At 32.4% G+C, this 25,415-nt stretch overlaps 3 protein-coding genes across 6 annotated transcripts; 1 reads left to right on the top strand and 2 right to left on the bottom strand.

Annotated features, from left to right (window-relative positions):
- Positions 1-3,422: 3,422 nt before the first annotated feature.
- Positions 3,423-6,678, bottom strand: LOC131801145 (long-chain-fatty-acid--CoA ligase 4-like). Its single transcript, XM_059119252.1, is given in 7 exon segments — positions 3,423-4,288; positions 4,350-4,625; positions 4,687-4,840; positions 4,896-5,005; positions 5,068-5,178; positions 5,181-5,244; positions 6,664-6,678. Coding segments are annotated over 7 exon segments (885 nt in total). The 3' UTR covers positions 3,423-4,133.
- Positions 6,679-10,908: 4,230 nt separating this feature from the next.
- Positions 10,909-21,164, bottom strand: LOC131800510 (fatty acid CoA ligase Acsl3-like). Of its 4 annotated transcripts, XM_059119345.1 has the most exons (12): positions 20,397-20,499; positions 18,005-18,292; positions 17,301-17,436; positions 13,986-14,631; positions 13,772-13,931; positions 13,490-13,664; positions 13,296-13,435; positions 13,065-13,237; positions 12,893-13,002; positions 12,684-12,837; positions 12,347-12,622; positions 10,909-12,285 (listed from the first exon to the last, which is right to left on the bottom strand). In XM_059119345.1, exons 2-12 carry the CDS (start codon positions 18,025-18,027, stop codon positions 12,131-12,133), a joined length of 2,148 nt encoding a protein of 715 aa, XP_058975328.1. In that variant the 5' UTR covers positions 18,028-18,292; positions 20,397-20,499; the 3' UTR covers positions 10,909-12,130. The 4 variants fall into 4 exon arrangements, with proteins under 4 accessions (XP_058975328.1, XP_058975329.1, XP_058975330.1 ...); XM_059119346.1 differs by lacking the exons at positions 18,005-18,292; positions 20,397-20,499 and adding an exon at positions 21,127-21,164; XM_059119347.1 differs by lacking the exons at positions 18,005-18,292; positions 20,397-20,499 and adding an exon at positions 20,709-20,853.
- Positions 21,165-21,842: 678 nt separating this feature from the next.
- LOC131801164 (7-methylguanosine phosphate-specific 5'-nucleotidase-like) lies at positions 21,843-23,269 on the top strand. Its single transcript, XM_059119344.1, has 3 exons — positions 21,843-22,437; positions 22,498-22,921; positions 22,981-23,269. The coding sequence occupies exons 1-3, from the start codon at positions 22,046-22,048 to the stop codon at positions 23,104-23,106; spliced, it is 942 nt and encodes a 313-aa protein (XP_058975327.1). The 5' UTR covers positions 21,843-22,045; the 3' UTR covers positions 23,107-23,269.
- Positions 23,270-25,415: the final 2,146 nt, after the last annotated feature.

The following is a 25,415-nucleotide window of genomic DNA, read 5'->3' as shown; positions in this document are numbered from 1 at the left end:
AAACAACAAAATGGATTTTTCAATTGTGAGAAAAAACAGAAGAGGAATTAAATAGTATTTTTCATATTCAAACGCATTTGACAAATATTCCCTTATAGATATGACCTCTTTTTCTGTTTTCATACATTTTAAGCATGGATTAGCATTAAATTAATGCAAGAATCTATGTTGAAGACGTAATTCCTATAAAATATTTTATATATCGAAATGGTGTGGGTATAAATAAAAGAACTGATACGAAGTATTGGCTGCTAAATATGAATTCTGCTCCTATTCCCAATTTAAATATGTATGTAAGGATAGATTTGTCCTCATACTTTGCCTCAAAAACACGCAGTCTCAAGAGAAGTACAAATATCTCTAGGATAACAACAAGATGGATTCTTCGATTGTGAGATAAGCCAACCAGGCACTAAATTCTATCACTCATGTCCAAGCATTTAAGAAAAAGTGCCTACTGAAAATGTATCCTGCTTATATTTCCAATGTTTTGAGCACAGATTAACAACAATTTTTGCAAGAATCGATGCTGAAAATGGCTTTCTAATAAAACATTATATACACTTTGAAATGGTTTGAGTATGCATTAATAAATGTTATAGTAAATATGACAATTAGAAGCAGTTCTAAGATGGTAGATTAATTAATATTTAATTTGCATGTTCTGCATCAAATAGCACGTACAAATTCAAGAGGATTACAGGTACTTTTAAAGAAACAACAAAATTGATTTTTCGATCGTGAGGAAAAACAAGCGAGGAAAAAAATAATATCTTTCAAATTCAAACGCATTTAACAAATGTTCCCTTCTAGATATGACTTCTGCTTCCGTTTTCAAACATTTTGAGCATTGATTAGCATTAAATTAATGCAAGAATCTATGTTGAAGACATAATTGCGATAAATATTTTATATTTCGAAATGGTGTGAGTATAAATAAAAAAACTGATAAGTGTGCAAGAAAAAACCGATCTTAGATCGTGGTCCAATTGAAATTTTTGCCGCTTTTCCTGCATCGTAAATGCATGCAATTTTAAGGGTAATACTACTGTTAACAAGTGAAACAAGAGCTCTTAGTGATTCATAAAAAACATTGAGGATGTTGATGATGAGCTCCGTGAAGCAGTTTACCCATGCCCTACCACAAGACATGGATCAATATGATATCGCTCATTGTTTAAATATGTGCAACACAGCTCAAAATTTGGTGTACATATTTTCGGAGGCAAATAAGAACGATTGTCTAGTTCGGAAAATACAAACGTGTTTCCGTAAAATTAATTATGACTACTATATTTTCTGACAAAATTATTCCTTACGATAACTATCTTTTGGTATGATATTAACATGTGATAGCAACAACAAGACATCATGGCCAAAGGAATAAAAGATATGAAACACAATATTTTACTAAATAAAATCGAGTAATTTATTGTTAATTGATAAAAAAATTGTTAAATAAGGAAGTAATATATATTTGAAACCTTTAACAGGCAAAAAATACAAATAACAAAACATGGAATGATACGTTTTATATTAAACTTTCTCGAAAAAAAAGACAAAATGACAAACAACATTCAACGTACTACGTCGATATATCAAAAGCAAAGATTGTAATACAAGACAGTGAAACACAATTCAACGCTACCTTAACTCATGTAGTTCGAAAAATCAAAGACTGTTTACTTTTAGCCAAATCGACCTTAAGAATAAATAGGAAATGTGCGCGAATATTCTAAATGATAATGTAATAAATAATTTGAAACATTTGCCAATTTCGTTCACTTTAAAATTTATATCAACAACGTTTACGAAAAGCAAATTGTCAAATCGTAAGGTAAAAACTTCTATTCATTTTTAACAGTATCTTCTTCTTTTTAAAAAGCTTGAGTAAGGAGTAATTTAAACAGAAAACCTAGTTGCATTTCTAGTTAATAACTTAGAAGTATCACGAATTCTAAATTGTGTTTTTCAAACTTGATCACCCTGGTTAAACCTGTACATGACTGCAATATTTGAAAGTTTTATTTACTCACTACTAAGAAGGGGAACAAAGGAATTATTATAGAGCATACCTTTATAGGATTCGCTGAACGAGTTCAAAGCACCAAATATTAATTTAGAAGGTGTGTTTAAGATTGACATCAAAGAAAATTCGAATTTCCCAACATTCACTTTTAGCGGTCCCCAATAACATTAAAACGTTATTTCAATAAAATACTGGCCATGACCTTTCAAATCATATACTTGCCTTCGGTAACCAACGCAAAAAATTATTAGCTTAGCATCTCTAAAAAATATATATTCATAAGACATTTAGAAATTGAATATTATGCTTTTGCATCATTATGACATCCCTTCTAGGGCGCCATGCAATGTACTGCCAAGCTGCTTTTTCCGATGAGCCTCTATATGGCCGCATAGTGAATAACAACTTTACCATTCTCCTCCAAAAATCAAATGATTTCCGAAAATTTGACCGGAGTTTATTTTCGATCACAAAAATGCGTTTTTAACATTGATGGTTTTTAAGTGTACCAGTAGTCGACACTTTTAGGATTTTCGCGTTTTTAATCGCTCACCATTCTGAGTGGAACTTTTCAATTATTACAAAGTTAATTTATTCAGATTCGAAATTTTGTATAGTTTTTGCAATAATAAATAAAATTTTAATAACTTTTTTTTAAATTTCATAAATTTGTAGTTTTATTAAAACAATGCTTTTTGCCAGTAGTCGGCACCACTTGCCAATTGTCGGTATGGCATGTTCCAACAGTCGGCATACAAATTTTTTTTGTAAATTAATTCATTAAAATATAATATTTTTGTTTAGTTAAACTGATTCGACGTCTTTATTGTACTTTTTTTAAGAATATGGATTGTTGAGGACCTTCACAGACAAAAATTTAATTTTTATTAGAATAAATCATCTTTTCTTAGCGAAATTGTACACAAAGATAGCTGACAATATATTTGAAGTAAACAAAATACATTTAGTTGTAAAAGTTTCATTTATTTGGGCTTAAAAATAAAAAGTGCTTACCCTACCATCAAATAGTTTTAGCACTGACCTTAAAATTAAGTTCACTATATTAAATACAATTATTTTAATAACAAATTGGAACTGTAAACTAATATCCAAAGTATAATCTTTTTATCCCTTATTCTTAACAAAAACTTCCTCGACGTCTAATAAATTATGTTTGAGAAGATGTGTTAAAAATATATATTCTCTAATGGTATTAGAATTGTAACAAATATGCGTACAAAAAATACAATTTATATGTTAGAATGCAGACGATTGCGAGTTCCGTTAAAACGCCATGTCCTGGTTTTTGGAAACTGCACTAACTTTATAAACACAAAGCTTATAAGGTTCAAATATCAAATTACTGTATTAAAACATGTTTCTTAAGACAATATTAAAAATGTGAACCGCATAATTATTGCAAGCGTTTAATCCAAAAAAGTTGCTTATGATTTTAACAATACGCACTGTACACAGACAGACTAAATTTTTGTTATGAAATAGGTGGTTAATGCATTTGATAATAAATTTACAAATATAAATTAATAAAGAAAATGTGCCCAATACTAATTAATTTAGTAATTCAGCATTCACTTAATCAAACTTGAAGTAATTTAAACAATTTCAAAAATATGTCTTTCACGTTATCCAAGTTGCGCTGTGTTAATTCGCACTATGTTTTCATGTTAAGCAGAAAACAATTGTTTAAGAGTGATTATAGCTATGAAAGAAGAACTAAAATGAATTCATAAGACCTTCTGTGTGTTTGAAACTTTACATAAAATAATAATTTTTTTTCATTGTTCTATTTTTACCATTAACTTTTTATATTTAAGTTCAAAGCGTAATAAGGAAGTGTAGTTTCGGTATGAAATTTAGAACATGCGTGTACAATTTGAAATGGTAGTATTATTGGTATTTGTATAGATTAATAAATAATTTTGTGTTCCTAATATTGCTGTACTAAAATTTTCATTCAATGAGAAATTGTTTTGATCCATATTAGATCGTGATGTATGAAAAATTAAAGACAGTACACGAATAAACTTTTCGTGTAGTGCATACTTGTTACCGGCTAAAACTGCACCTAGTTGTTTAGTCAATTTCATGAGGCATACATGCGATTGATGTCGTGCTGATATTTGTCTTGAATGTCTTTGCGCTTCAGTTTAAAAGCAGCAGTTACAAGCCCCATGTCTGGTGACCAGACTTCCTTGCAGAGTGTAATGGCAGCGGGGACTTCGAACTTTTGAAGTTTACCTAAAAATTGAAAAGGCGATAGTTAACGCAGGATCCATTATTATTTGTATTTCGTACATACATTTGCGAGCATGTTCAGCGATTTCTTTAATAACTGCCTTTTCAATTTCTGAACTCGAGCAAAGCTCTTCAAATGTTTTGCCTTCAAGACCATGACGAAGAGATAACTCTTCCAAGTGCTTCTGATTGGGTACAACTAGAGCAACAGTAAACTGCTTGGTAGGATCACCATATACGCAAATATTTTCAACCAGTGGACATGTCTTAAGCTCCGATTCTACTTTTCCAAGGGAAACGTATTCACCAGCTTGCAGCTTGACCAAGTCCTTTTTGCGATCTGAAACGGAAAAAAAATACTTAATTTCTCAAGCAAAATCATAAATTTTAACTGGCTTTACCAATAATTTTAAGTACGCCATCTGGATGCATTTCACCAATATCTCCGGTTTTGAACCAGCGTTTTCCATCTTCTTCAAAGAACTCTTCGGCTGTTTTGTTTGGTAGCTTATAATAACCCATGGAAACACATTCACCCCCAACAAGAACTTCTCCCTAAAAAGAGGAAGAGTTGATTTTTCTTGTAATAAATTTCATTGGATACACATACTTGGGGATTGGGTTTATTTGTGACTCGGTACCCTCCTTCTTCCCAATTGACTAAGCGTATATCACAAACTGTTAATGGGGCGCCAACACGACCATACTGCATATCGCGATCTATAAAAAACAAAAGTTGAGCGATTTTATTAAATGAAAGCAAGTTTCAAAACTTGTATTACAATCCATAACCGTTGCTCCCGATGTGGTTTCAGTTAAGCCGTAACCTTGAATTAAATCAACGCACAAACAAGTTTTTATCTGCTCGTGTGAATCGGGTGAAAGTGGTCTGGCATCATAATTCGAACGCGGCCGTCCATAAGTTTGGCAACTTTTTTAAAAACCAAATAGAAGCCATCCTGCGGTTATCCTGGAGATATTTGTACTTCTCTTGAGACTGCGTGTGTTTTTGATGCAAGGTATGGGGATAAATCTATCCTTACATACAAATTTAGATTGGGAATAGGAGTAGAAGTCATCTTTAGCAGTAAATATTTCTTAAACGCTTTTGGATTAGAAGAATAGAATTAAATTTCTTGATTGCAGGAAAAGCGGGAACATTTTCAATTAGACCACGATCTTAGATCGGCTTTTTTCTTGCATACATATCAATACTTTTATTTTATGTATACTCACACCATTTGGAAGCATAATATTACGTCTTCAATGTCTGTTCTTGCATTAACTTTGTGCTAATCGGTGCTCAAAATGTTTGAATAGAGAAGCAGAAGTCATATCCAGAAGGCAATATTTGTTAAATGCATTTGGATATGAAAAATATTATTTAATTCCTAGCTATTTTTCCTCACGATCGAAAAATCCATCTTGTGGTTATCATGAAGATATTTATAGGTCTCTTGAAACTGCGTGTGTTTTTGAGGAAAGTCATGGGGAAAAATCTACCAATTCATACAAATTTAGCTTGGGAATAAGAGAAGAAGTCATCTTTAGCAGGCAATATTTTTTTAAACGTTTTGGATATGAAAGATAGAATTTAATTCTTTGATTGGGTTTCAAAGTATAAAATATCTTATTGGAATTATGTCTTCAACATAATTTCTTGCATTATTCTGGAAATATGTGTACGTCTGAGGACAAACCTATCATTACATACAAATTTGGATTGGGAACAGGAGCAGAAGTCATCTTTTGCAGGCAATGTTTCTTAAACGCTTTCGGATATGAAAGATAGAATTAAATTCCTTGATTGGGTTTCCTCACCATCGATGAATCCATTGTTTCCTTTTCCTTAAGAGCTCGTACTTCATATGTTTGCAGTTGTATTACCCTTGAAATTGCATGCGTTTTTAATGCAGGAAATACGGATAGAATTTCAATCAGACCACGATCTTAGAACGGCTTCTTTCTTGCACACTTATCAGTTCTTTTATTTATACTCACACCATTTCGAAATATAAAATATTTTATTGAAATTACGTCTTCAACATAGATTCTTGGATTAATTTAATGCTAATCGAAGCTCAAAATGTTTGAAAACAGAAGGCAATATTTGTTAAATGTGTTTGAATATAAAAAATAGTATTTAATACCTCGCTTGTTTTTATTCACCATCGAAAACCCATCCTGAGGTTATCCGGGAGATATTTGTAGGCCTCTTGAAACTGCGTGTGCTTTTGATGCAAGGTATGGGGGTAAATCTATCCTTACATACAAATTTAGATTGGGAATAGGAGCAGAAGTCATCTTTAGCAGGCAGTATTTTTTAAACGTTTTGGATATGAAAGATAGAATTTAAGTCCCTGATTGCGTTTCCTCACCATCGATGAATCCATTTTGCTGTTTTCCCTAACACCTCGTGTTGCACATGTTGGCAGTTGTATTACCCTTAAAACTGCATATGTTTTTGATGCAGGAAATAAGGATAGAATTTCAATTAGATGACGATCTTAGAACGCCGTCTATCTTGCATACCTATCAGTACTTTTATTTTATGTACAATCACACCATTTCGAAGTATAAAATATTTTATTGGAATTACGACTTCAACATAGATTCTTGCATTAAGTTTGTGCTAATCGGTGCTCAAAATGTTTGAAAACAGAAGGCAATGTTTGTTAAATGCGTTTGAATATTAAAAATATTATTTAATACCTCGCTTGTTTTTAGTCACGATCGAAAACCCATCCTGAGGTTATCCTGGAGATATTTGTGGGTCTCTTGAAACTGCGTGTGTTTTTAAGGAAAGTCATGGGGAAAAATCTGCTAATTCATACAAATTTAGTTTGGGAATAGGAGAAAAAGTCGTATTTAGCAGGCAATATTTTTCAAACGTTTTGGATATGAAAGATAGATTTTAATTTCCCGATTGGGTTTCCTCACCATCGATGAATACATTCTCTTGCTTTCCTTAAGAACTCGTGTTTCATATGTTGGCAGTTGTAGTACCCTTGAAATTGCATGCGTTTTTGATGCAGGAAATACGGATAGAATTTCAATCAGACCACGATCTTAGAACGGCGTCTTTCTTGCATACCTTTCAGTACTTTTTTATGTATACTTACACCATTTCGAAGTATAAAATATTTTATTGGAATTACGACTTCAACATAGATTCTTGCATTAAGTTTGTGCTAATCGGTGCTCAAAATGTTTGAAATCAGAAGGCAATATTTGTTAAATGTGTTTGAATATGAAAAATATTATATAATACCTCGCTTGTTTTTAGTCACGATCGAAAACCCATCCTGAGGTTATCCTGGAGATATTTTTGTAGGTCTCTTGAAACTGCGTGTGTTTTTGAGGAAAGTCATGGGGAAAAATCTACCAATTCATACAAATTTAGTTTGGGAATAGGAGAAGAAGTCATCTTCAGCAGGCAGTATTTTTTAAACGTTTTGGATATGAAAGATAGAATTTAATCTTTGATTGGATTTCAAATTATAAAATATCTTATCGGACATCGGACTTAACATAGATTCTTGCCTTATCCTGGAAACATGTGTACGTCTCTTGAGACTGCGTGTTTTTTTTTTAAGCAAAGTATGGGGACAAATCTATCCTTACATACAAATTTTGATTGGGAATAGGAGCAGAAGTCATATTTAGCAGGCAATATTTCTTAAACGCTTATGTGTATGGAAGATAGAATTTAATTCCTTAATTTCAAGAAAAGCTGGAAAATTTCCTATTAGACTACGATCTTAGAACGGCTTCTTTCTTGCATACCTATTAATATTGTTATTTTATGTATACTCACACCATTTCGAAGTATATTTAAAATTTTTGTCAATTTCAAGGGAAATACAACTGTCAACAAGTGTAATACGAGTCTTCGGGGAAACAACAAAATGGATTCGTCGATGTTGAGGAAACCCTATCAAAAAATTAAATTCTATCTTTCATATCCAAAAGCGATTAAGAAATATTGTCTGCTGTGCAAGGAAATCACAAAATTTATTTTTCGTTCGTGAGAAAAAACAAGCGAGGAATTAAATAATATTTTTCATATCCAAAAGTATTTAACAAATGTTGGCTTCTGAAAATAACTTCAGCTTCTATTTTTAAACATTTTCAGCACCGATTAACACTTACTTAATGCAAGAATCTATGTTGAAAACGTAATTCCAATAAAATATTACATACATTCCCAAACTAAATTTGTATGAATTGGTAGATTTTTTCCGCATGCCTTGCCTCAAAAACACACGCAGTTTGAAGAGACCAACAAATATCTCCTGGATAAACACAGTATGGTTTCGGTCGTGACTAAAAACAAGCGTGGAATTTAAAAATATTTTTCATATCCAAACGCATTTAACAAATATTGCCTTCTACATATGATTTCTATTTTCAAACATTTTGAGCATCGATTAGCACTATCTTAATCTTAATGTTTTTGATGCAGGAAATACGGATAGAATTTCAATTAGACGACGATCTTAGAACGGCATCTATCTTGCATACCTATCAGTACTTTTATTTTATGTATAATCACGCCATTTCGGAGTATATAATAATTTATTGGAATTACGACTTCAACATAGATTCTTGCATTAAGTTTGTGCTAATCGGTGCTCAAAATGTTTGAAAACAGAAGGCAATGTTTGTAAAATGTGTTTGAATATGAAAAATATTATATAATACCTCGCTTGTTTTTAGTCACGATCGAAAACACATCCTGAGGTTATCCTGGAGATATTTTTGTAGGTCTCTTGAAACTGCGTGTGTTTTTGAGGAAAGTCATGGGGAAAAATCTACCAATTCATACAAATTTAGTTTGGGAATAGGAGAAGAAGTCATCTTCAGCAGGCAGTATTTTTTAAACGTTTTGGATATGAAAGATAGAATTTAGTCTTTGATTGGATTTCAAATTATAAAATATCTTATCGGACATCGGACTTAACATAGATTCTTGCCTTATCCTGGAAACATGTGTACGTCTCTTGAGACTGCGTGTGTTTTTTGAAGCAAAGTATGGGGACAAATCTATCCTTACATACAAATTTTGATTGGGAATAGGAGCAGAAGTCATATTTAGCAGGCAATATTTCTTAAACGCTTATGTGTATGGAAGATAGAATTTAATTCCTTAATTTCAAGAAAAGCTGGAAAATTTCCTATTAGACTACGATCTTAGAACGGCTTCTTTCTTGCATACCTATCAATATTGTTATTTTATGTATACTCACACCATTTCGAAGTATATTTAAAATTTTTGTCAATTTCAAGGGAAATACAACTGTCAACAAGTGTAATACGAGTCTTCGGGGAAACAACAAAATGGATTCGTCGATGTTGAGGAAACCCTATCAAAAAATTAAATTCTATCTTTCATATCCAAAAGCGATTAAGAAATATTGTCTGCTGTGCAAGGAAATCACAAAATTTATTTTTCGTTCGTGAGAAAAAAACAAGCGAGGAATTAAATAATATTTTTCATATCCAAAGGTATTTCACAAATGTTGGCTTCTGAAAATAACTTCAGCTTCTATTTTTAAACATTTTCAGCACCGATTAACACTTACTTAATTCAAGAATCTATGTTGAAAACGTAATTCCAATAAAATATTACATACATTCCCAAACTAAATTTGTATGAATTGGTAGATTTTTTCCGCATGCCTTGCCTCAAAAACACACGCAGTTTGTAGAGACCAACAAATATCTCCTGGAAAAACACAGTATGGTTTCGATCGTGACTAAAAACAAGCGTGGAATTTAATAATATTTTTCATATCCAAACGCATTTAACAAATATTGCCTTCTGCATATGATTTCTGTTTTCAATCATTTTGAGCATCGATTAGCACTATCTTAATGCAAGAATCTATGTTGAAGACGTAATTCCAATAAAATATTTTATGCTTCGAGATGGCGTGAGTATACATAAAATAAAAGTACTGATTGGTATGCAAGAAAGAAGCCGTTCTAAGATCGTAGCCTTATTGAAATTCTTTCTGCATTTCCTGCATCAAAAACGCATGCAAATTCTAGGGCAATACAAATGCCAACGATTGAAACACGAGTTCTTAAGGAAAACAAGAAAATGGATTCATCGATGGTAAGGAAACCCAATCAAGGAATTTAATTCTATCCTCCTTATCCGCATGCCTTGCCTCAAAAACACACGCAGTTTGATCACTTTCAAAATACATGGAAAGTTATATTTGGAATGCCTTTTTACGTTTAAATATACATTAAATTAATTTTTTTATTTTTTAAAATTCTTCGAGTTTTATTCAATATTTTTCAATATATACTCATTTAAAAAACGAATAGTTTGCCGTACGTTAGTCACTTTTTGTAAGCTCCGTGAAATATTTTGCCCCGTTTCTTGATGCTGCGTTGTATGGATACTGAAAATCATTGTCAAATTTTGTGACGACTCCCTTTACAAAACACATATAATGTATTTCAATAGTATACATTAATATTGTGTAGGATTAAAATTCTACATGTGACCTAAAAATTGTAACTTTGCTATACATTGTTCCACAACAACGCAAATATATATTGTATTTGTCTTTTTTTTAATTATAATTAAGGGGAAATGTGAAGACAAATTGTTTATTTATGTTTTTATTTATACCATTTATATTAATCTGCATATGTTTTTGCTATTACTGGCTTTCTCTTAAGTCTCTTTCAAAACAAAATACCATCAAATAGTTTTAGCACTAACCTTAAAATTAAGTTCACTATATTAAATACAATTATTTTAATAACAAATTGGAACTGTAAACTAATATCCAAAGTATAATCTTTTTACCCCTTATTCTTAACAAAAACTTACTCGACGTCTATACTGTTTGGTGGATTGTGTAATTTTAATGCCTTCTAATAAATTATGTTTGAGAAGATGTGTTAAAAAGTATATATTCCCGAATGGTATTAGAATTGTAACAAATATGCGTACAAAAAAAAATACAATTTATATGTTAGAATGCAGACGATTGCGAGTTCCGTTAAAACTCCATTTCCTGGTTTTTGAAAACTACACTTACTTTAAAAACACAAAGCTTATAAGGTTCAAATATCAAATTTCTGTATTAAAATATGTTTCTTAAGACAATATTAAAAATGTGAACCGCATAATTATTACAAGCGTTTAATCCAAAAAAGTTGCTTATTATTTCAACAATACGCACTGTACACAGACAGACTAAATTTTTGTTATGAAATAGGTGGTTAATGCATTTGATAATAAATTTACAAATATAAATTAATAAAGAAAATGTGCCCAATACTAATTAATTTAGTAATTCAGCATTCACTTAATCAAACTTGAAGTAATTTAAACAATTTCAAAAATATGTCTTTCACGTTATCCAAGTTGCGCTGTGTTAATTCGCACTATGTTTTCATGTTAAGCAGAAAACAATTGTTTAAGAGTGATTATAGCTATGAAAGAAGAACTAAAATGAATTCATAAGACCTTCTGTGTGTTTGAAACTTTACATAAAATAATAATTTTTTTTCATTGTTCTATTTTTACCATTAACTTTTTATATTTAAGTTCAAAGCGTAATAAGGAAGTGTAGTTTCGGTATGAAATTTAGAACATGCGTGTACAATTTGAAATGGTAGTATTATTGGTATTTGTATAGATTAATAAATAATTTTGTGTTCCTAATATTGCTGTACTAAAATTTTCATTCAATGAGAAATTGTTTTGATCCATATTAGATCGTGATGTATGAAAAATTAAAGACAGTACACGAATAAACTTTTCGTGTAGTGCATACTTGTTACCGGCTAAAACTGCACCTAGTTGTTTAGTCAATTTCATGAGGCATACATGCGATTGATGTCGTGCTGATATTTGTCTTGAATGTCTTTGCGCTTCAGTTTAAAAGCAGCAGTTACAAGCCCCATGTCTGGTGACCAGACTTCCTTGCAGAGTGTAATGGCAGCGGGGACTTCGAACTTTTGAAGTTTACCTAAAAATTGAAAAGGCGATAGTTAACGCAGGATCCATTATTATTTGTATTTCGTACATACATTTGCGAGCATGTTCAGCGATTTCTTTAATAACTGCCTTTTCAATTTCTGAACTCGAGCAAAGCTCTTCAAATGTTTTGCCTTCAAGACCATGACGAAGAGATAACTCTTCCAAGTGCTTCTGATTGGGTACAACTAGAGCAACAGTAAACTGCTTGGTAGGATCACCATATACGCAAATATTTTCAACCAGTGGACATGTCTTAAGCTCCGATTCTACTTTTCCAAGGGAAACGTATTCACCAGCTTGCAGCTTGACCAAGTCCTTTTTGCGATCTGAAACGGAAAAAAAATACTTAATTTCTCAAGCAAAATCATAAATTTTAACTGGCTTTACCAATAATTTTAAGTACGCCATCTGGATGCATTTCACCAATATCTCCGGTTTTGAACCAGCGTTTTCCATCTTCTTCAAAGAACTCTTCGGCTGTTTTGTTTGGTAGCTTATAATAACCCATGGAAACACATTCACCCCCAACAAGAACTTCTCCCTAAAAAGAGGAAGAGTTGATTTTTCTTGTAATAAATTTCATTGGATACACATACTTGGGGATTGGGTTTATTTGTGACTCGGTACCCTCCTTCTTCCCAATTGACTAAGCGTATATCACAAACTGTTAATGGGGCGCCAACACGACCATACTGCATATCGCGATCTATAAAAAACAAAAGGTGAGCGATTTTATTAAATGAAAGCAAGTTTCAAAACTTGTATTACAATCCATAACCGTTGCTCCCGATGTGGTTTCAGTTAAGCCGTAACCTTGAATTAAATCAACGCACAAACAAGTTTTTATCTGCTCGTGTGTATCGGGTGAAAGTGGTGCACCGCCTGACATCATAATTCGAACGCGTCCGCCCATAAGTTTGGCAACTTTTTTAAAAACCAACCTAGAATATTTTATAATAAATACGAATCACTTTTTTAATAAAATTAAAGTTTAGCTACCTATCAATCAAAGGAGTCTGGTAACCTTTCTGAGTCCATTTCACTTTGTATTGGTAAAGAAACTGGAACAAAGCTTTTTTAAAGGCAGAACCGGAGTTCACCTTATCGTTTATGCCTTTTGAAATACGATCTAATATAAGCTAAAAGGTAGAATGCTGTTAAGAAAAAGCTAATAATAATGTGTATTTACTTACTGGGACAGTGGTCATACAAGTTGGTTTTAAGACGGTGGCATCTCCTTTGGAGCCTCTCATAATTTTACTGCTAGTATCTATCAAAGTCAATGGCGTGGAATATCCAATTGGCACGCCTGTCATTAAACAAACACTTTCGGCTACCAATTCAAAAACATGGGCAAGAGGAAGAAATCTACAAAAATCATTATTTTCATATTAAATTTTATAATACAGTCTATCGGTCGAAATACTGTGCATCAACAATTTTTAAATATATAGAAGCATTTAAATAAAGCTTACCCTATTAAAACATCGTCGGGATAGATTGGAACAACGTCACAAAAACCTTTCATTGTTGCAATGCAGTTTTTATGGGACAATAAGACTCCCTTTGGTGTGCCTGTTGAGCCAGAAGTATACATGATGATGGCAATGTCATCGCCCTTAGGAGGAACGCTTTCTAGAATAGTATTGTTTAGTATATTCGTTGATTGAGGTACTATTGTTGACTTACCGAATTTGCTATCTTGGCCAAGACGTGTTACTTGTGAAAATGGAATAATTTTAACGCCTTCTTTGAATCCTGATGTGTCAGTTTTGTGCAACTGATCTTCCATGTATATAATTGTATTAACGTTTGGACATTTATCCAAAAGCAACTTGAATTTAGGCAGTAAATCATGGGATGTAATAACGGTTGTTACTTCAGTTTCGCTTATGCAGTGAGCCACGCCTTCGTCGCCCAGTGTTGCATAAACAGTAACAATTGACATGGATTGCTTGAAGCAGCCGTGAGCAGCAATCATCCATTCAGCACGAGTTTCGGCAAATATTACGATATTCCTTCGGGGTTCTTGGCCACATTCGCGTAAACCACGTCCGAATGCGGCAGCTAACCGTTCAGATTCGATAAAGTTTTTCCATTTGTATTCACCCATTTTGTATTTTTTAAAAACTCTGCCGTTGGGTTGGACTTCATCTTCTTCACTTAAAATTTGACGAGTTCCCAGACACCGCTTCGATGAATGTGTTTTAGCAACGTAATTGAAAACCTTTTCAAGCGTGTCTATGTTGTCCTGCAACATTTTAATGTGAACATCACGTGGAGGTTCAATTGTCCGATAACTTAATGCGGTTTCGTCATTAGACACAATTTTTGCCTAAAATTATAAGTACAAAATCACGATGAATTCAATTGACAGATAGAAATTTTAAAATAAGGCGAAAACTTCAGCATTTGAAAGAAACAAATTCGACTTGATCTGTGGCAAAGTGAAGTTATTTTAAATTTTACAAGCTGAGCCCGGGGTGCTTTGCAACCCCAATTCGATATTTCAATTTATTTTGTTATTATTTTAATTCCTTCTATCATTGAATACTTTTTACATATAAAATGCATATTATAATTCTGCCCATTTAGCCTTTTTGTATTTCTGGTAAGACACAGTTAGTATGAACATATTTAACAGCCAAAACGTACACATGTTTATTTCGCCTGCTGAAAGTTTCGAATATGGACTATAGCGAATAAGTCACAGTACATGCTGCAAGTAGTAACAGATCCACTTGCTTTTACTGACGCTTCCCATTTAAAGACTGTACGTAAAGGTAGAGTTCTTCTTAGAAATTATTTCTAAAAAATATTCCGGTTTCTTACTGAAATGAGACATTTCAAGTTTAGGGTCTGCAAAATAATTTCTTGACGAAAAGTTTCAAAATTTTGTAAATGATTAATTTTTATTGATATAAAGCAGTAACTAATATTGCAGATAATTTCAAATTTGAAAATAACATTTATTCAAAATCCAGCAACTCTCATTTAAAAACATGTCGAAATTTTTCTCTAATATCCTCTTATATACTAGACTTTTGAACAAATGAAAAAATACAGCTAGTATAATATATGGTAAGAATTGTTACCCGATATCGTACAGGCAATTCCTCTTTTGTTTTTTTTTTAAACAAAAATAAAGAAAAATTACAGAAATTGCATTTTCATTGCTGTAAATAATTATCTTATATAAATGCAGAAGACAAGTTCAAAAGAGAACGATAAAAATTGCGAGTAAACTCGTCTAGTTTAAGTCAGGACTAGTGTATTAAGTTTTTTTTTAATTGCTCCAAAAGTTTGTGACAGATTTTATTTCAATTGGCCCTTTCTCGTATCATCACTGCAATTTACATAACAATTTTAAATTTTGAATCCCAACAAATGAGAATTTCTCAAATCATAAGTTTTTTAAAGCTTTACTCTTCGTGTGGTATTGTATTTGACTTTATTTTTGGTTGAAAAAATTCTTGATCAGCGTAAAATTCTAATTCGACTTAGCTATATCCGTCTCTCTGCCTGCCCGTCTGTCTTTTGTAATCACGCTATCTTTCGAACGAATTAAGATGAAGGCTAAAATTTTCCACACGTGTTTATTTTTCCAGTAGGCAGGTTAAGTTCGCAAATGGGCCACATGTAGGTCCACGTCTTCGTATAGCCCCCATATAACGGTACCTCTCTATATTCGGTATTTTGACGATTGTAGCGACATTATTCACCGGAATTGTTTCAAATTTGGTATAAGTTCGTAATGGGTACTACAGCCCCCAAGACAGAAAATTGTCTGTGCAGGTCTACGTCTTCGTATAGCCCCCATATAACGGTTTGGTATAAGTTCGTAATGGATACTACAGCCCCCAAGACAGAAAATTGTCTGTGCAGGTCTACGTCTTCGTATAGCCCCCATATAACGGTTCCTCCCAATATTCGGTATTTTGATGATTTTAGGGCCATTATTCACCGGAATTGTTTCAAATTACGTATTTAGTGTTCGTAATGGGAACAACAGTCTGTGATAGAAAATTTTCTATGCAGGTCCAGGTCGTATAGGCCCCATATATCAGTACCTCCCTATATTCGGTATTTTGACGAATTTAGATACAATACCCACCGAAATTGTTTGAGATGCCGTATTAGAAGTTCGTAATGGATGCTACAGCCTATGACAGAAAATTGTCCATGCTGGTCCAGGTCTTCGCACAGCTCCGATATTTTGATGATTTTAGGGCCATTATTCACCGGAATTGTTTCAAATTACGTATTTAGTGTTCGTAATGGGAACAACAGTCTGTGATAGAAAATTTTCTATGCAGGTCCAGGTCGTATAGGCCCCATATATCAGTACCTCCCTATATTCGGTATTTTGACGAATTTAGATACAATACCCACCGAAATTGTTTGAGATGCCGTATTAGAAGTTCGTAATGGATGCTACAGCCTATGACAGAAAATTGTCCATGCTGGTCCAGGTCTTCGCACAGCTCCGATATAACGGTACCTCCCTATATACGATATTTTGATGATTTTAGCTACATTCTTCACCGTTTATTTCAAGTTTCGATTTTTAATATGGTAATGGCTTATGACAAACAATGCCTATGTAGGTCCACGATGTATAGACCCCAATATAACGGCTATATTCGGTATTTTTAATATTTTAACAGAATTGTTTAAAGGTTTTATTTTTTAAAAATTTCCAAATTCGTTCCAAATGGTGGAGGGTATTCAAAGTTCGGCCCGGCCGAACTTACTGCTATTTAACTTGTTCTTTGTGTGCTATGTACTGATGTGCTCTTACTTTCATTTATTAAATCGACTAAAAATGGATAAGACAGTGTGGTCCTTTCATTTGTGCGACGTCATCAAATCTCATAATGCGATAAAATTTACAAAAATTCTAACAGATAAATTTGAAAGCAATTTTTTGGTCGGTTGAATTTTTATATTTAACTGTCGTGAGGAGTTTTTATTTTTAGTGTTTTATTTTTATATTTTACTAACCTTAACTCGTTTCGCTTCTTGTCTACGTTTCCATGGCCTTTGTAAGACCAAATAAACTGGTAATGTGATTATATCACAAACAAATGCAAAGGCCTTAATGGCCCCAATAGCACTCTGTATCCAGAAACTTTCCATGCTAAAAGTAAAAAAGATGTATAGTTAGTACAGGAAAAACTTAAAATGTATATATTTGTGTGTCATTTTAATTTTAGTCTTATTAATTCTGACATTATCGAATGGACCACGTTTCTTCAAATTAATGAATAATTGAATGCACAGAGAGTAATGAATGTGAAGTTCTATAAAAAAAACAATAAAGACAAACACATATTGAAGTGGTAAAAGCAGACAGCAACAAACATAAAATGGATTATAGATTAATAAAGCGTACCGGTGGCATTCTTCTTCTGTAGTTCTAATAAAATGTTATTATTTATGTGCAAATTTACTTTAAAAATCGACTAAGATTTATATCTATTTATATTTATTAAAAGATTACTAATCCATTTATAATGCACTAAATTTATCAGCCAAGGAGTAAAACCCACGGAAATGTTGTACGAAGTTGACACGTCATATAGGTAGATTGGTATGTATAAAGAAACTGATTAGGTGGAATTTTATTGGAGAATACAACGTTTATGTTGCTTTTTTGTCTTTCGAAATTACTTTATTATGATGTAGAGAATGATATGGATACTTACTGTGCATCATCTTCGATGAACATCTTTATTTGCTCTCAAATATTCCTTAATGCAGGACTATTACGATTGTTTCTACTTTACGGAGCTAATAGCTATATTTTCTAAAATTTATTAATGCAAATAGTATTCAGGTATCTCCTTAACCGCTTTATCCTTGTCTTGAGTTAGCTGCAGTATAATCTGGTGTATATAGATTTTGAATGGATTATGATTTAGATTTAGTTAATGATTGAATATATGTATGCACTCTCTTTCCATATGCAGGTTGAGTTCCAACATCAATTATATCTATAATGTACAAGAAGACAAACTTATCAGACACACAGTCACACTGACATATGAAATGAATTATAGCGATAATATCCATTTAATGATGACGGAAATCAATTTAAATGTAGAAATTAATCAAATAAATAACCAATCGTGGACCAAAAAGATTAATATAAACTAATTTTTACAGATGACAATGACAGTGATCTGAAATATGTAATAATAAAGCAAATTGATAGATGTGGAATTTTATTTGTACTCGAAAGACATGACCGGAAAAAATACAAGTATTGTCGCGTGATATGGACGAGTAAAAAAATCAAAATTGAGGCTATTTACAGCGTAAATTGTGACAAAAATATTTGGTTATTGCTCCGCGAATTATTATTATACTTCTTTCATATTGAAAACGTCAAATATAGAACGTATACGCGTACTGATATACATGGGGGAACTATACTATCATGCCAACATACTTGATTTGTTTAAGTGGCATAAATTACTAATGCACAAACGAACACCTAATAGGATGGTGTATTTTTTAGATTACCATTGAAAACATTAGAATATATTAATTTGCCTTTATTTAACCGCTTCGAATAATAATGCTGAGGTCATCTAATTATCCATGAAGATATCACCTTTAAGAGTTTCACAAATAATATACATCTGAACATCCTGTATATTAAGCTAATACTGATTATTATTTGCATTGCATCTGCGATTATATAGAAATTGAAAACATAATTGTATTGCATTCGGCGATGAAGTTTCATTTTTTGCCAATTGTTTTTATGCATTTAAAATTATTTTTCAAGAAAGCAGTCTGTCAGTTCAACATGGTACAATAGTTTTACAAACATCGAGATGTCGTGAAGGTTAATTTTCATGCTATAAATATGTATGCTGCAAGACATTCGAATTTAAATAAAATGCCTTGCTTAGTGACATAAGTTCAAGAGAGAAACGGGTACATACATACGTATATCTAAATAGGTATAATTGGCATGAGAACACACAATTTTACCGATAAATTAATTTTGCCGTATACAACAAACATTATATTTTGTTTTAAGTTTTATTGTTAGTTTAATTTTTAATATGATCTATTGACTACGGAACTGCAGTGTTACATTTCTAAGCTTTACACAATGTACAATAGTTCGTTCTTTGAAAATGTTAAATGAAATTTCCATAAACTAGCGTATTTTATGAATTTTGATTTGATGCAAGATGTTGTGGAAATGCTTTTATTTAATATAGATTACTGAGCGTGCGGATTTATGCTCGCACCATATTTTTAGGGGTATATTAAGTTTGCATTCCGGCTGTAGCTCAACGAAATAACCATTTTAGAAAAAAAATTATTTTGACCATCGTAAAATTCTAAGTTAATACAAAAAGTTCACCCATCATTCTGTTTAAATCGGGCTGGGATCCACAAGACTTGCGTATTTTCCATACAGCTGTATTTTGCCCGCAGAAAGATTCAGTTCTAATATGGGCTATATCAGTAAAAGTTTTTCTATAGCCCCCATATAATGGTATTCCCTAACATTCGATATTTTGATGATTATATTCACTTTTTCCAAGAGAATTTTTTAATGTTCCATATTTCGAGTTTGCAACACTTTCTAAGTCCTGTGGAAATACATTTTCTATATAGGCCCACGCATTCAACACTACCATATAACGGTATTCAGTATTATGCTGGTTTCAGCAATATTTCTCAACAGAATTGTTTTAAATTTGATGTTTATAGCACCTAATGGGATCTACCTTCTGTTGCAGATCCACGTTTTTCTATATCTGGATTTAACGATACTTTTCAATATTCGGTATTTTTATGAACAATTTGTGTAACACTACAGATATATTTATGTATGTAATGATTGTACAATAACGCCTTGCACATCACTTAAAGAGAACGACATAAGTATTCATGTGTAAATATATAATAAATCCGCTTGAAGCCTCTATGTGCCATTAATACTAAATTAAAAAATTGCCTCAATCGAAAACAAAATTTAAGAAGAATGGTTGGGTAACATGATCGGGGGTCCAAAGTTTCTATGTCTGCATCTTTCTAAACAAGCATATTAAAGAAATTCCAATAACTTACCTGATTGGGAGGAAGTGTTTTTTTGTCGTTTTCAAATTTGTGCAGGTTCAGTAAAGACAGGAGCATGTAATAAAAAAGTAAAGAAATATTTATTTGATTGTGACTCTATGTTTAACTGTAAATATACACGAATTAAGCGGAAGGATTGCACTTTAACCTTCTTTGCTTTTCAAGACGCAACAAAATAAATAAGGCATTCTAGAAACAGAGAATTAAATCTTTATACGCACGCAGACAATTTAGTATTTTTAGGTTGAAAATAACACAGAAAACTTTCACAATAAATTATACAATGCACTTGTTTTTGCGTACATATAGAAGACCTTTAAAATACTTTTTCCGATTACAAATATTTTTTCTTTCCAATTACGTGAATTCACTGAAGTAAACCTGAGTATGTCGGCTGTGTCTCACTTCTCTCTCATTATTGACCCGTTAGGCTATCGTAAACGCAAAGTAATTGTAGCTTAAATTATAAAATTGAAACAAATTATTTTAAAGCTACTAAAACTAAATTTTGTAAAAACAGTAGTTGAATACGATTTAACAAGTAAATGCGGCCATTACTATACAATATTTTAATAATCAGTTTGTATGTACTATAGCGAAGGTGCAATCCATTGAGCAATATTTGTTTTTAAGATAAAAATGCACCTATGCAGCAACGTTACAGTTACAATTCACTATCTAAATTTTAAGAAGCAATTGAGAGAGGATGTTATCGGCGTACATTCTCTTACTGCGTCTACCCATTGTGATTAGTTTTATTTCGTCAAAAACCAATGTAATTTCCTTGCAGAAATGTACCCTATTTTATTTTGTTATTTTTCAGTATAAATATTTAGTTCAAATTATTAATATTTTAACACATACACTCAATTTAGCTCCCGTATCTCACTTGTTTATCTCTCACGTGGAGAAAAAACTTGAACTGTCAAAATGATATGGTGTGATTCGAGCGTTACCAGACAGTAAATTATTCGATTACCCGGTAGCTAGTAGTTTATAATGTAACTTGAGCGTTTCAAAAATGGCAACATTTGATGTTAATCACCATTCAGGAAAACACAAATACAACTATTAGGTAGTCACATAATTTTCTGAGAAAATGCTTTTATTAAAAATCAATTAAAGCCAAGGCGCTTTAATCAAATCACACGTCGTCCTAAAGAACGCTAAAATTGCATTAAATTCGCGTTACAAAATATTTACGACTCGCCTTTGTTTTATTTTATCCATAACTCTCTTCGAAACAATTTCATTCTACTTTGTCCTTAGAACATATGTTTTAACAATTTCTAAAGTTTACTTTTATTATTTTTATTATTTTAAAAACTCAACATTTTATTCCTAACGAACGTTGCAAACAAACGTTTTAATTATAACAAAATGGAATATATTCAATACACACGAAATACAGCTGTCGCATGAAAATGTCAGCTGTGCTTTCGACGAAATTGCGTTTCTAATCCCCTAATATTCGTTTTCGATAGTTTTTGTTTTCATTTCTGCCTTAATCTATTGCTTCTTTTGGCCCTGTATCTGAGTAATCTGGAAATCTCATCATTCATAGATTTCTTTATTAAAAATTCAAAATAACATCAAAATTAGTACGAAACATCCTTGCCACTCGTCTTTTCATTAAGATAATGGGATTGTCAAAAGAACAAGAAAGGAATATAGTCGAAAATGTTATTCGTTTAGAAGACATAGCACTGCTTTGGAATGATAATTGCAAGATGAAGAACCCAGAGCGGGTGAAACAAATATTTAATGAATTTGTAATGGGTGGTCCTGATAGACTGCAGGTGGTTTCAGATTTTGACTATACTATTACCAAACAGCGTAAAAGTGATGGATCTCCAGTTCTAAGCAGCTTTGGAATATTGAATGCATGTGAATCCTTGCCAACAAAATTTATTGAGGAGTCCAACAACCTACATAATAAGTATCGACCCATTGAAATTGATCCGCACTTACCTATGGATGAAAAAGTTCAATGCATGATTGAGTGGTGGACGAAAACAGGAGAATTGTTGGTGTAAGTGTGTAAATGTAATGTTTAATCCTATAAGAATTTAAGTGTAATTCTAAATTACAGAGGCTTCAAATTGGAACAAAGTGAAATTGATGCAGTAGCCAGCAAATACAAGGATTCACTGCGAGATAATTCACATAAACTTTTTGACACTTTGAACAGATTAAACATACCAGTCCTAGTATTTTCTGCTGGCTTGGGAAACTCTGTCATTTCAGTTTTGAAACAAGCCAATGTAATGTATCCCAACGTGAGTGTAATTTCCAATTTTTTGCAATACAAAAACGGTTTGCTCGATGGTTTTCAAAAACCTATGATACACAGTTTCAACAAGAACGAAACTGCTCTTGACCGTCATAAGTACTACGATTTGGTTCATAACCGTGACCACATTATTGTTATGGGGGATTCTCTTGGAGACGCTGACATGGCAAATGGTGTACCGGCTTCCTCACATATTATAAAAATTGGATTTCTTTACGACCACGTATGATTTATTAGTTTTCTTAATTCGAAAGGCAAAGATGACAAATTTAATTTTTACAGGCTGAAGAAAGTTTGGAGAAATACATGAATACTTTTGATATTGTGTTGATTGATGACCAAACAATGAATGTACCATTAGCATTGTTGGAGGCTGTGGAAAAAAAGGAAGCCGTTCGCAACATTTAGACGACGTTTGCATGCAAGCATAAAACATAAAGGTTGATATTTAAAATATATAGTAACGAGAGATCCCTCTAGGTATCTGATTCAAATTATTGCAATTTTATTCATTATTTATTTTTATATAAATAATGAAAATAAAAAGTTAGTCTGCATATTTTCCCCATAATTTTTACTCTGCAAGTTCTTTCGAGAGAGCAATACAATTCTTATTCATAATTCCAAAGAAAGAATAGCCTAATGCGAGTTGAGACTCAACCTGAGTAGCCGAAGTTCTTTAATGCAATGTGAGGTGAACGTATAGGTGCTCTTCAATTCGCCACATCACACTCTATGTGATACGAAAATTTGTCGTTAAAATAAATTCAGAATTTCTTCCGATTAGTTACGGTTGATATATTATACGAGACTAAGCTTTTATCGTTTATTCTCCCAGGGTTCGAGTGTGATTTTACCGTTCCACACACTTCAGATATTGTAGTACTATTTTTTTTGTGCTTCTGTACCAAACCGGTTGACCTCCAATATCAGCAATAGCAAGCGGCTGCGCCTGTGACGACGGCTTGGAAACTCTTTTCTGCTAGACAAAGAACAGGGGGATATCAGAAGCGTCATTTGGTGAAATCTCTGAATTCAGTTCAGTGAGGTTTTCTGTGGCAAAGGAAGGTGTAGCATTCAGAAATTATGAAGCCGGAAGATCTGCATTAAGAGACAATTATGAGGAAAAGGTTTGACCAAAGAAAAATGACGGGTGGCCACCTTTAGTCATTTATCACACCAACTAACCTGTGGTAAAGACATCCTTTAACCTTAGGGTTAATTCAGAGGAACTGTGACACTCTCCACTTATTCGGGTAGGGGCATTCCCATTTGCTGTGCAGTTTGTGGTGCAATAAATCTTCTTTCTTCTTGGTAATTATTTAGCACGGAATGCCACTAGCGGTGGTGGGCATTGAAATCGCTTAGTACTAAGCACTTATTTGGAAGTCAGTTATTGTTTTTCAAAATCCACAAATCATGCGGTTCATAAAAATTAATCTGCCGGATATACGTCTTAGCAAGTCTACTTTGGCAGTTCCATACTTGACCGTTAGCGGTGGTGGGCATTAAAATCTCTTAGTACTAAGCACTTATTTGGAAGTCAGTTATTGTTTTTCAAAATCCACAAATCATGCGGTTCATAAAAATTAATCTGTTTTTGTCATAGGAGTTGCTTTTAAAAAACTTCTGGGAGAACATCCCCTGACAAAAAACAAGGGAACTGACAAAGGGCGGAGACTTTTTCCAAAACTATGGTATTCCCTATCTTACCCTTGGTAATCATTGCTATTTTTCTCTACTAATAAAACCAAAATGGTATTAAGCTAACTACGTTTTCATAACAAATAAAAAAAGGAGAAAAACAAGATATAGGCATCAAATTTATCTTTAAAGACGTACATCCCATCATTATCTATAAGTTTCCTAAAAACCTCTAATGGCTAAACAAATTTGTAATTATAACGTTGGATTTTCAAAAATGTGCGAAAAATTAAAGTACTAAATACTAATACAATTACCCAATGTACTTTCAGCGATTAAAACATGTAATACTCTTTTAAACACACATTTCGTCTCATGAAAACGTGCTGATTTTAGTCTTCAAAAATAATCGACTGTCTGTGCTGACTACTAATACACATATCCTATCATTATTTCCAAATGGAAAAACAAGGTATAGGCATAAAATTTATCTATAAAGACGTACATTCCATCATCATCCATAAGTTTCCTATAAGCATCTAATGGCCAAGCAAAATTGTAATTAAATTGTTGGAATTACAAAGACAAGCGAATAATAAAAGTTCTGACTACTAACACATTTACCCAATTTACTTTTAGCGATTAAAACATGTAATACTTTTTTAAACATACATTTAGTCCCAGGAAAACGTGCTGATTTAAGTTTTCAAAAATAATTGACTGCCTGTGCTGACTACAAGCACATTTATCCAATTTCCTTTCAACGCTTAAAAAAAATTTAATATTATTTTAAACGTGCATTCAATCTCATGGAAACGGTTGATTTCAACTTTCAAAAACAATTGACTGTCTGTGTTGCCTGCGTTGTATTACTGTTGAAATTAAGCCATTCGAAATTGTTCTAAAGAGCAGTGTCGTTATCCAAATACGTCGGGCGTACAAAATTTTAAAGTTGAACATTTAGAACTTTGACAATTGAATCGGTTATTTTCTTGTGTGAATGATATGATGAGATGAATGATACAAAAAATGTAAATGTTTGGAATTGAAAAAAATATAACAATTGTATAATT

Source organism: Musca domestica, unplaced genomic scaffold (assembly GCF_030504385.1).
Source record: "Musca domestica strain aabys unplaced genomic scaffold, Musca_domestica.polishedcontigs.V.1.1 141, whole genome shotgun sequence".
Classification (NCBI taxonomy): Eukaryota; Metazoa; Arthropoda; class Insecta; order Diptera; family Muscidae; genus Musca; species Musca domestica.
This window is presented reverse-complemented; position numbering and strand designations above follow the sequence as displayed.

Bases quoted from the DNA above. Each gene is read 5' to 3' on its own strand.
- LOC131800510 (XM_059119346.1), bottom strand. From the start codon at position 21,149: ATGGGTAGACGCAGTAAGAGAAT. The intron at 13,665-13,771 runs GTAAGCTTTATT...TGATTTTTGTAG, and splicing joins CCCGACGATGTTTTAATAGG to ATTTCTTCCTCTTGCCCATG. The intron at 12,623-12,683 runs GTAAAGCCAGTT...TTTCCGTTTCAG, and splicing joins TGGCGTACTTAAAATTATTG to ATCGCAAAAAGGACTTGGTC.
- LOC131801164 (XM_059119344.1), top strand. From the start codon at position 22,046: ATGGGATTGTCAAAAGAACAAGAAAGGAATATAGTCGAAAATGTTATT. The intron at 22,438-22,497 runs GTAAGTGTGTAA...TCTAAATTACAG, and splicing joins AAAACAGGAGAATTGTTGGT to AGGCTTCAAATTGGAACAAA. The intron at 22,922-22,980 runs GTATGATTTATT...TAATTTTTACAG, and splicing joins TTGGATTTCTTTACGACCAC to GCTGAAGAAAGTTTGGAGAA.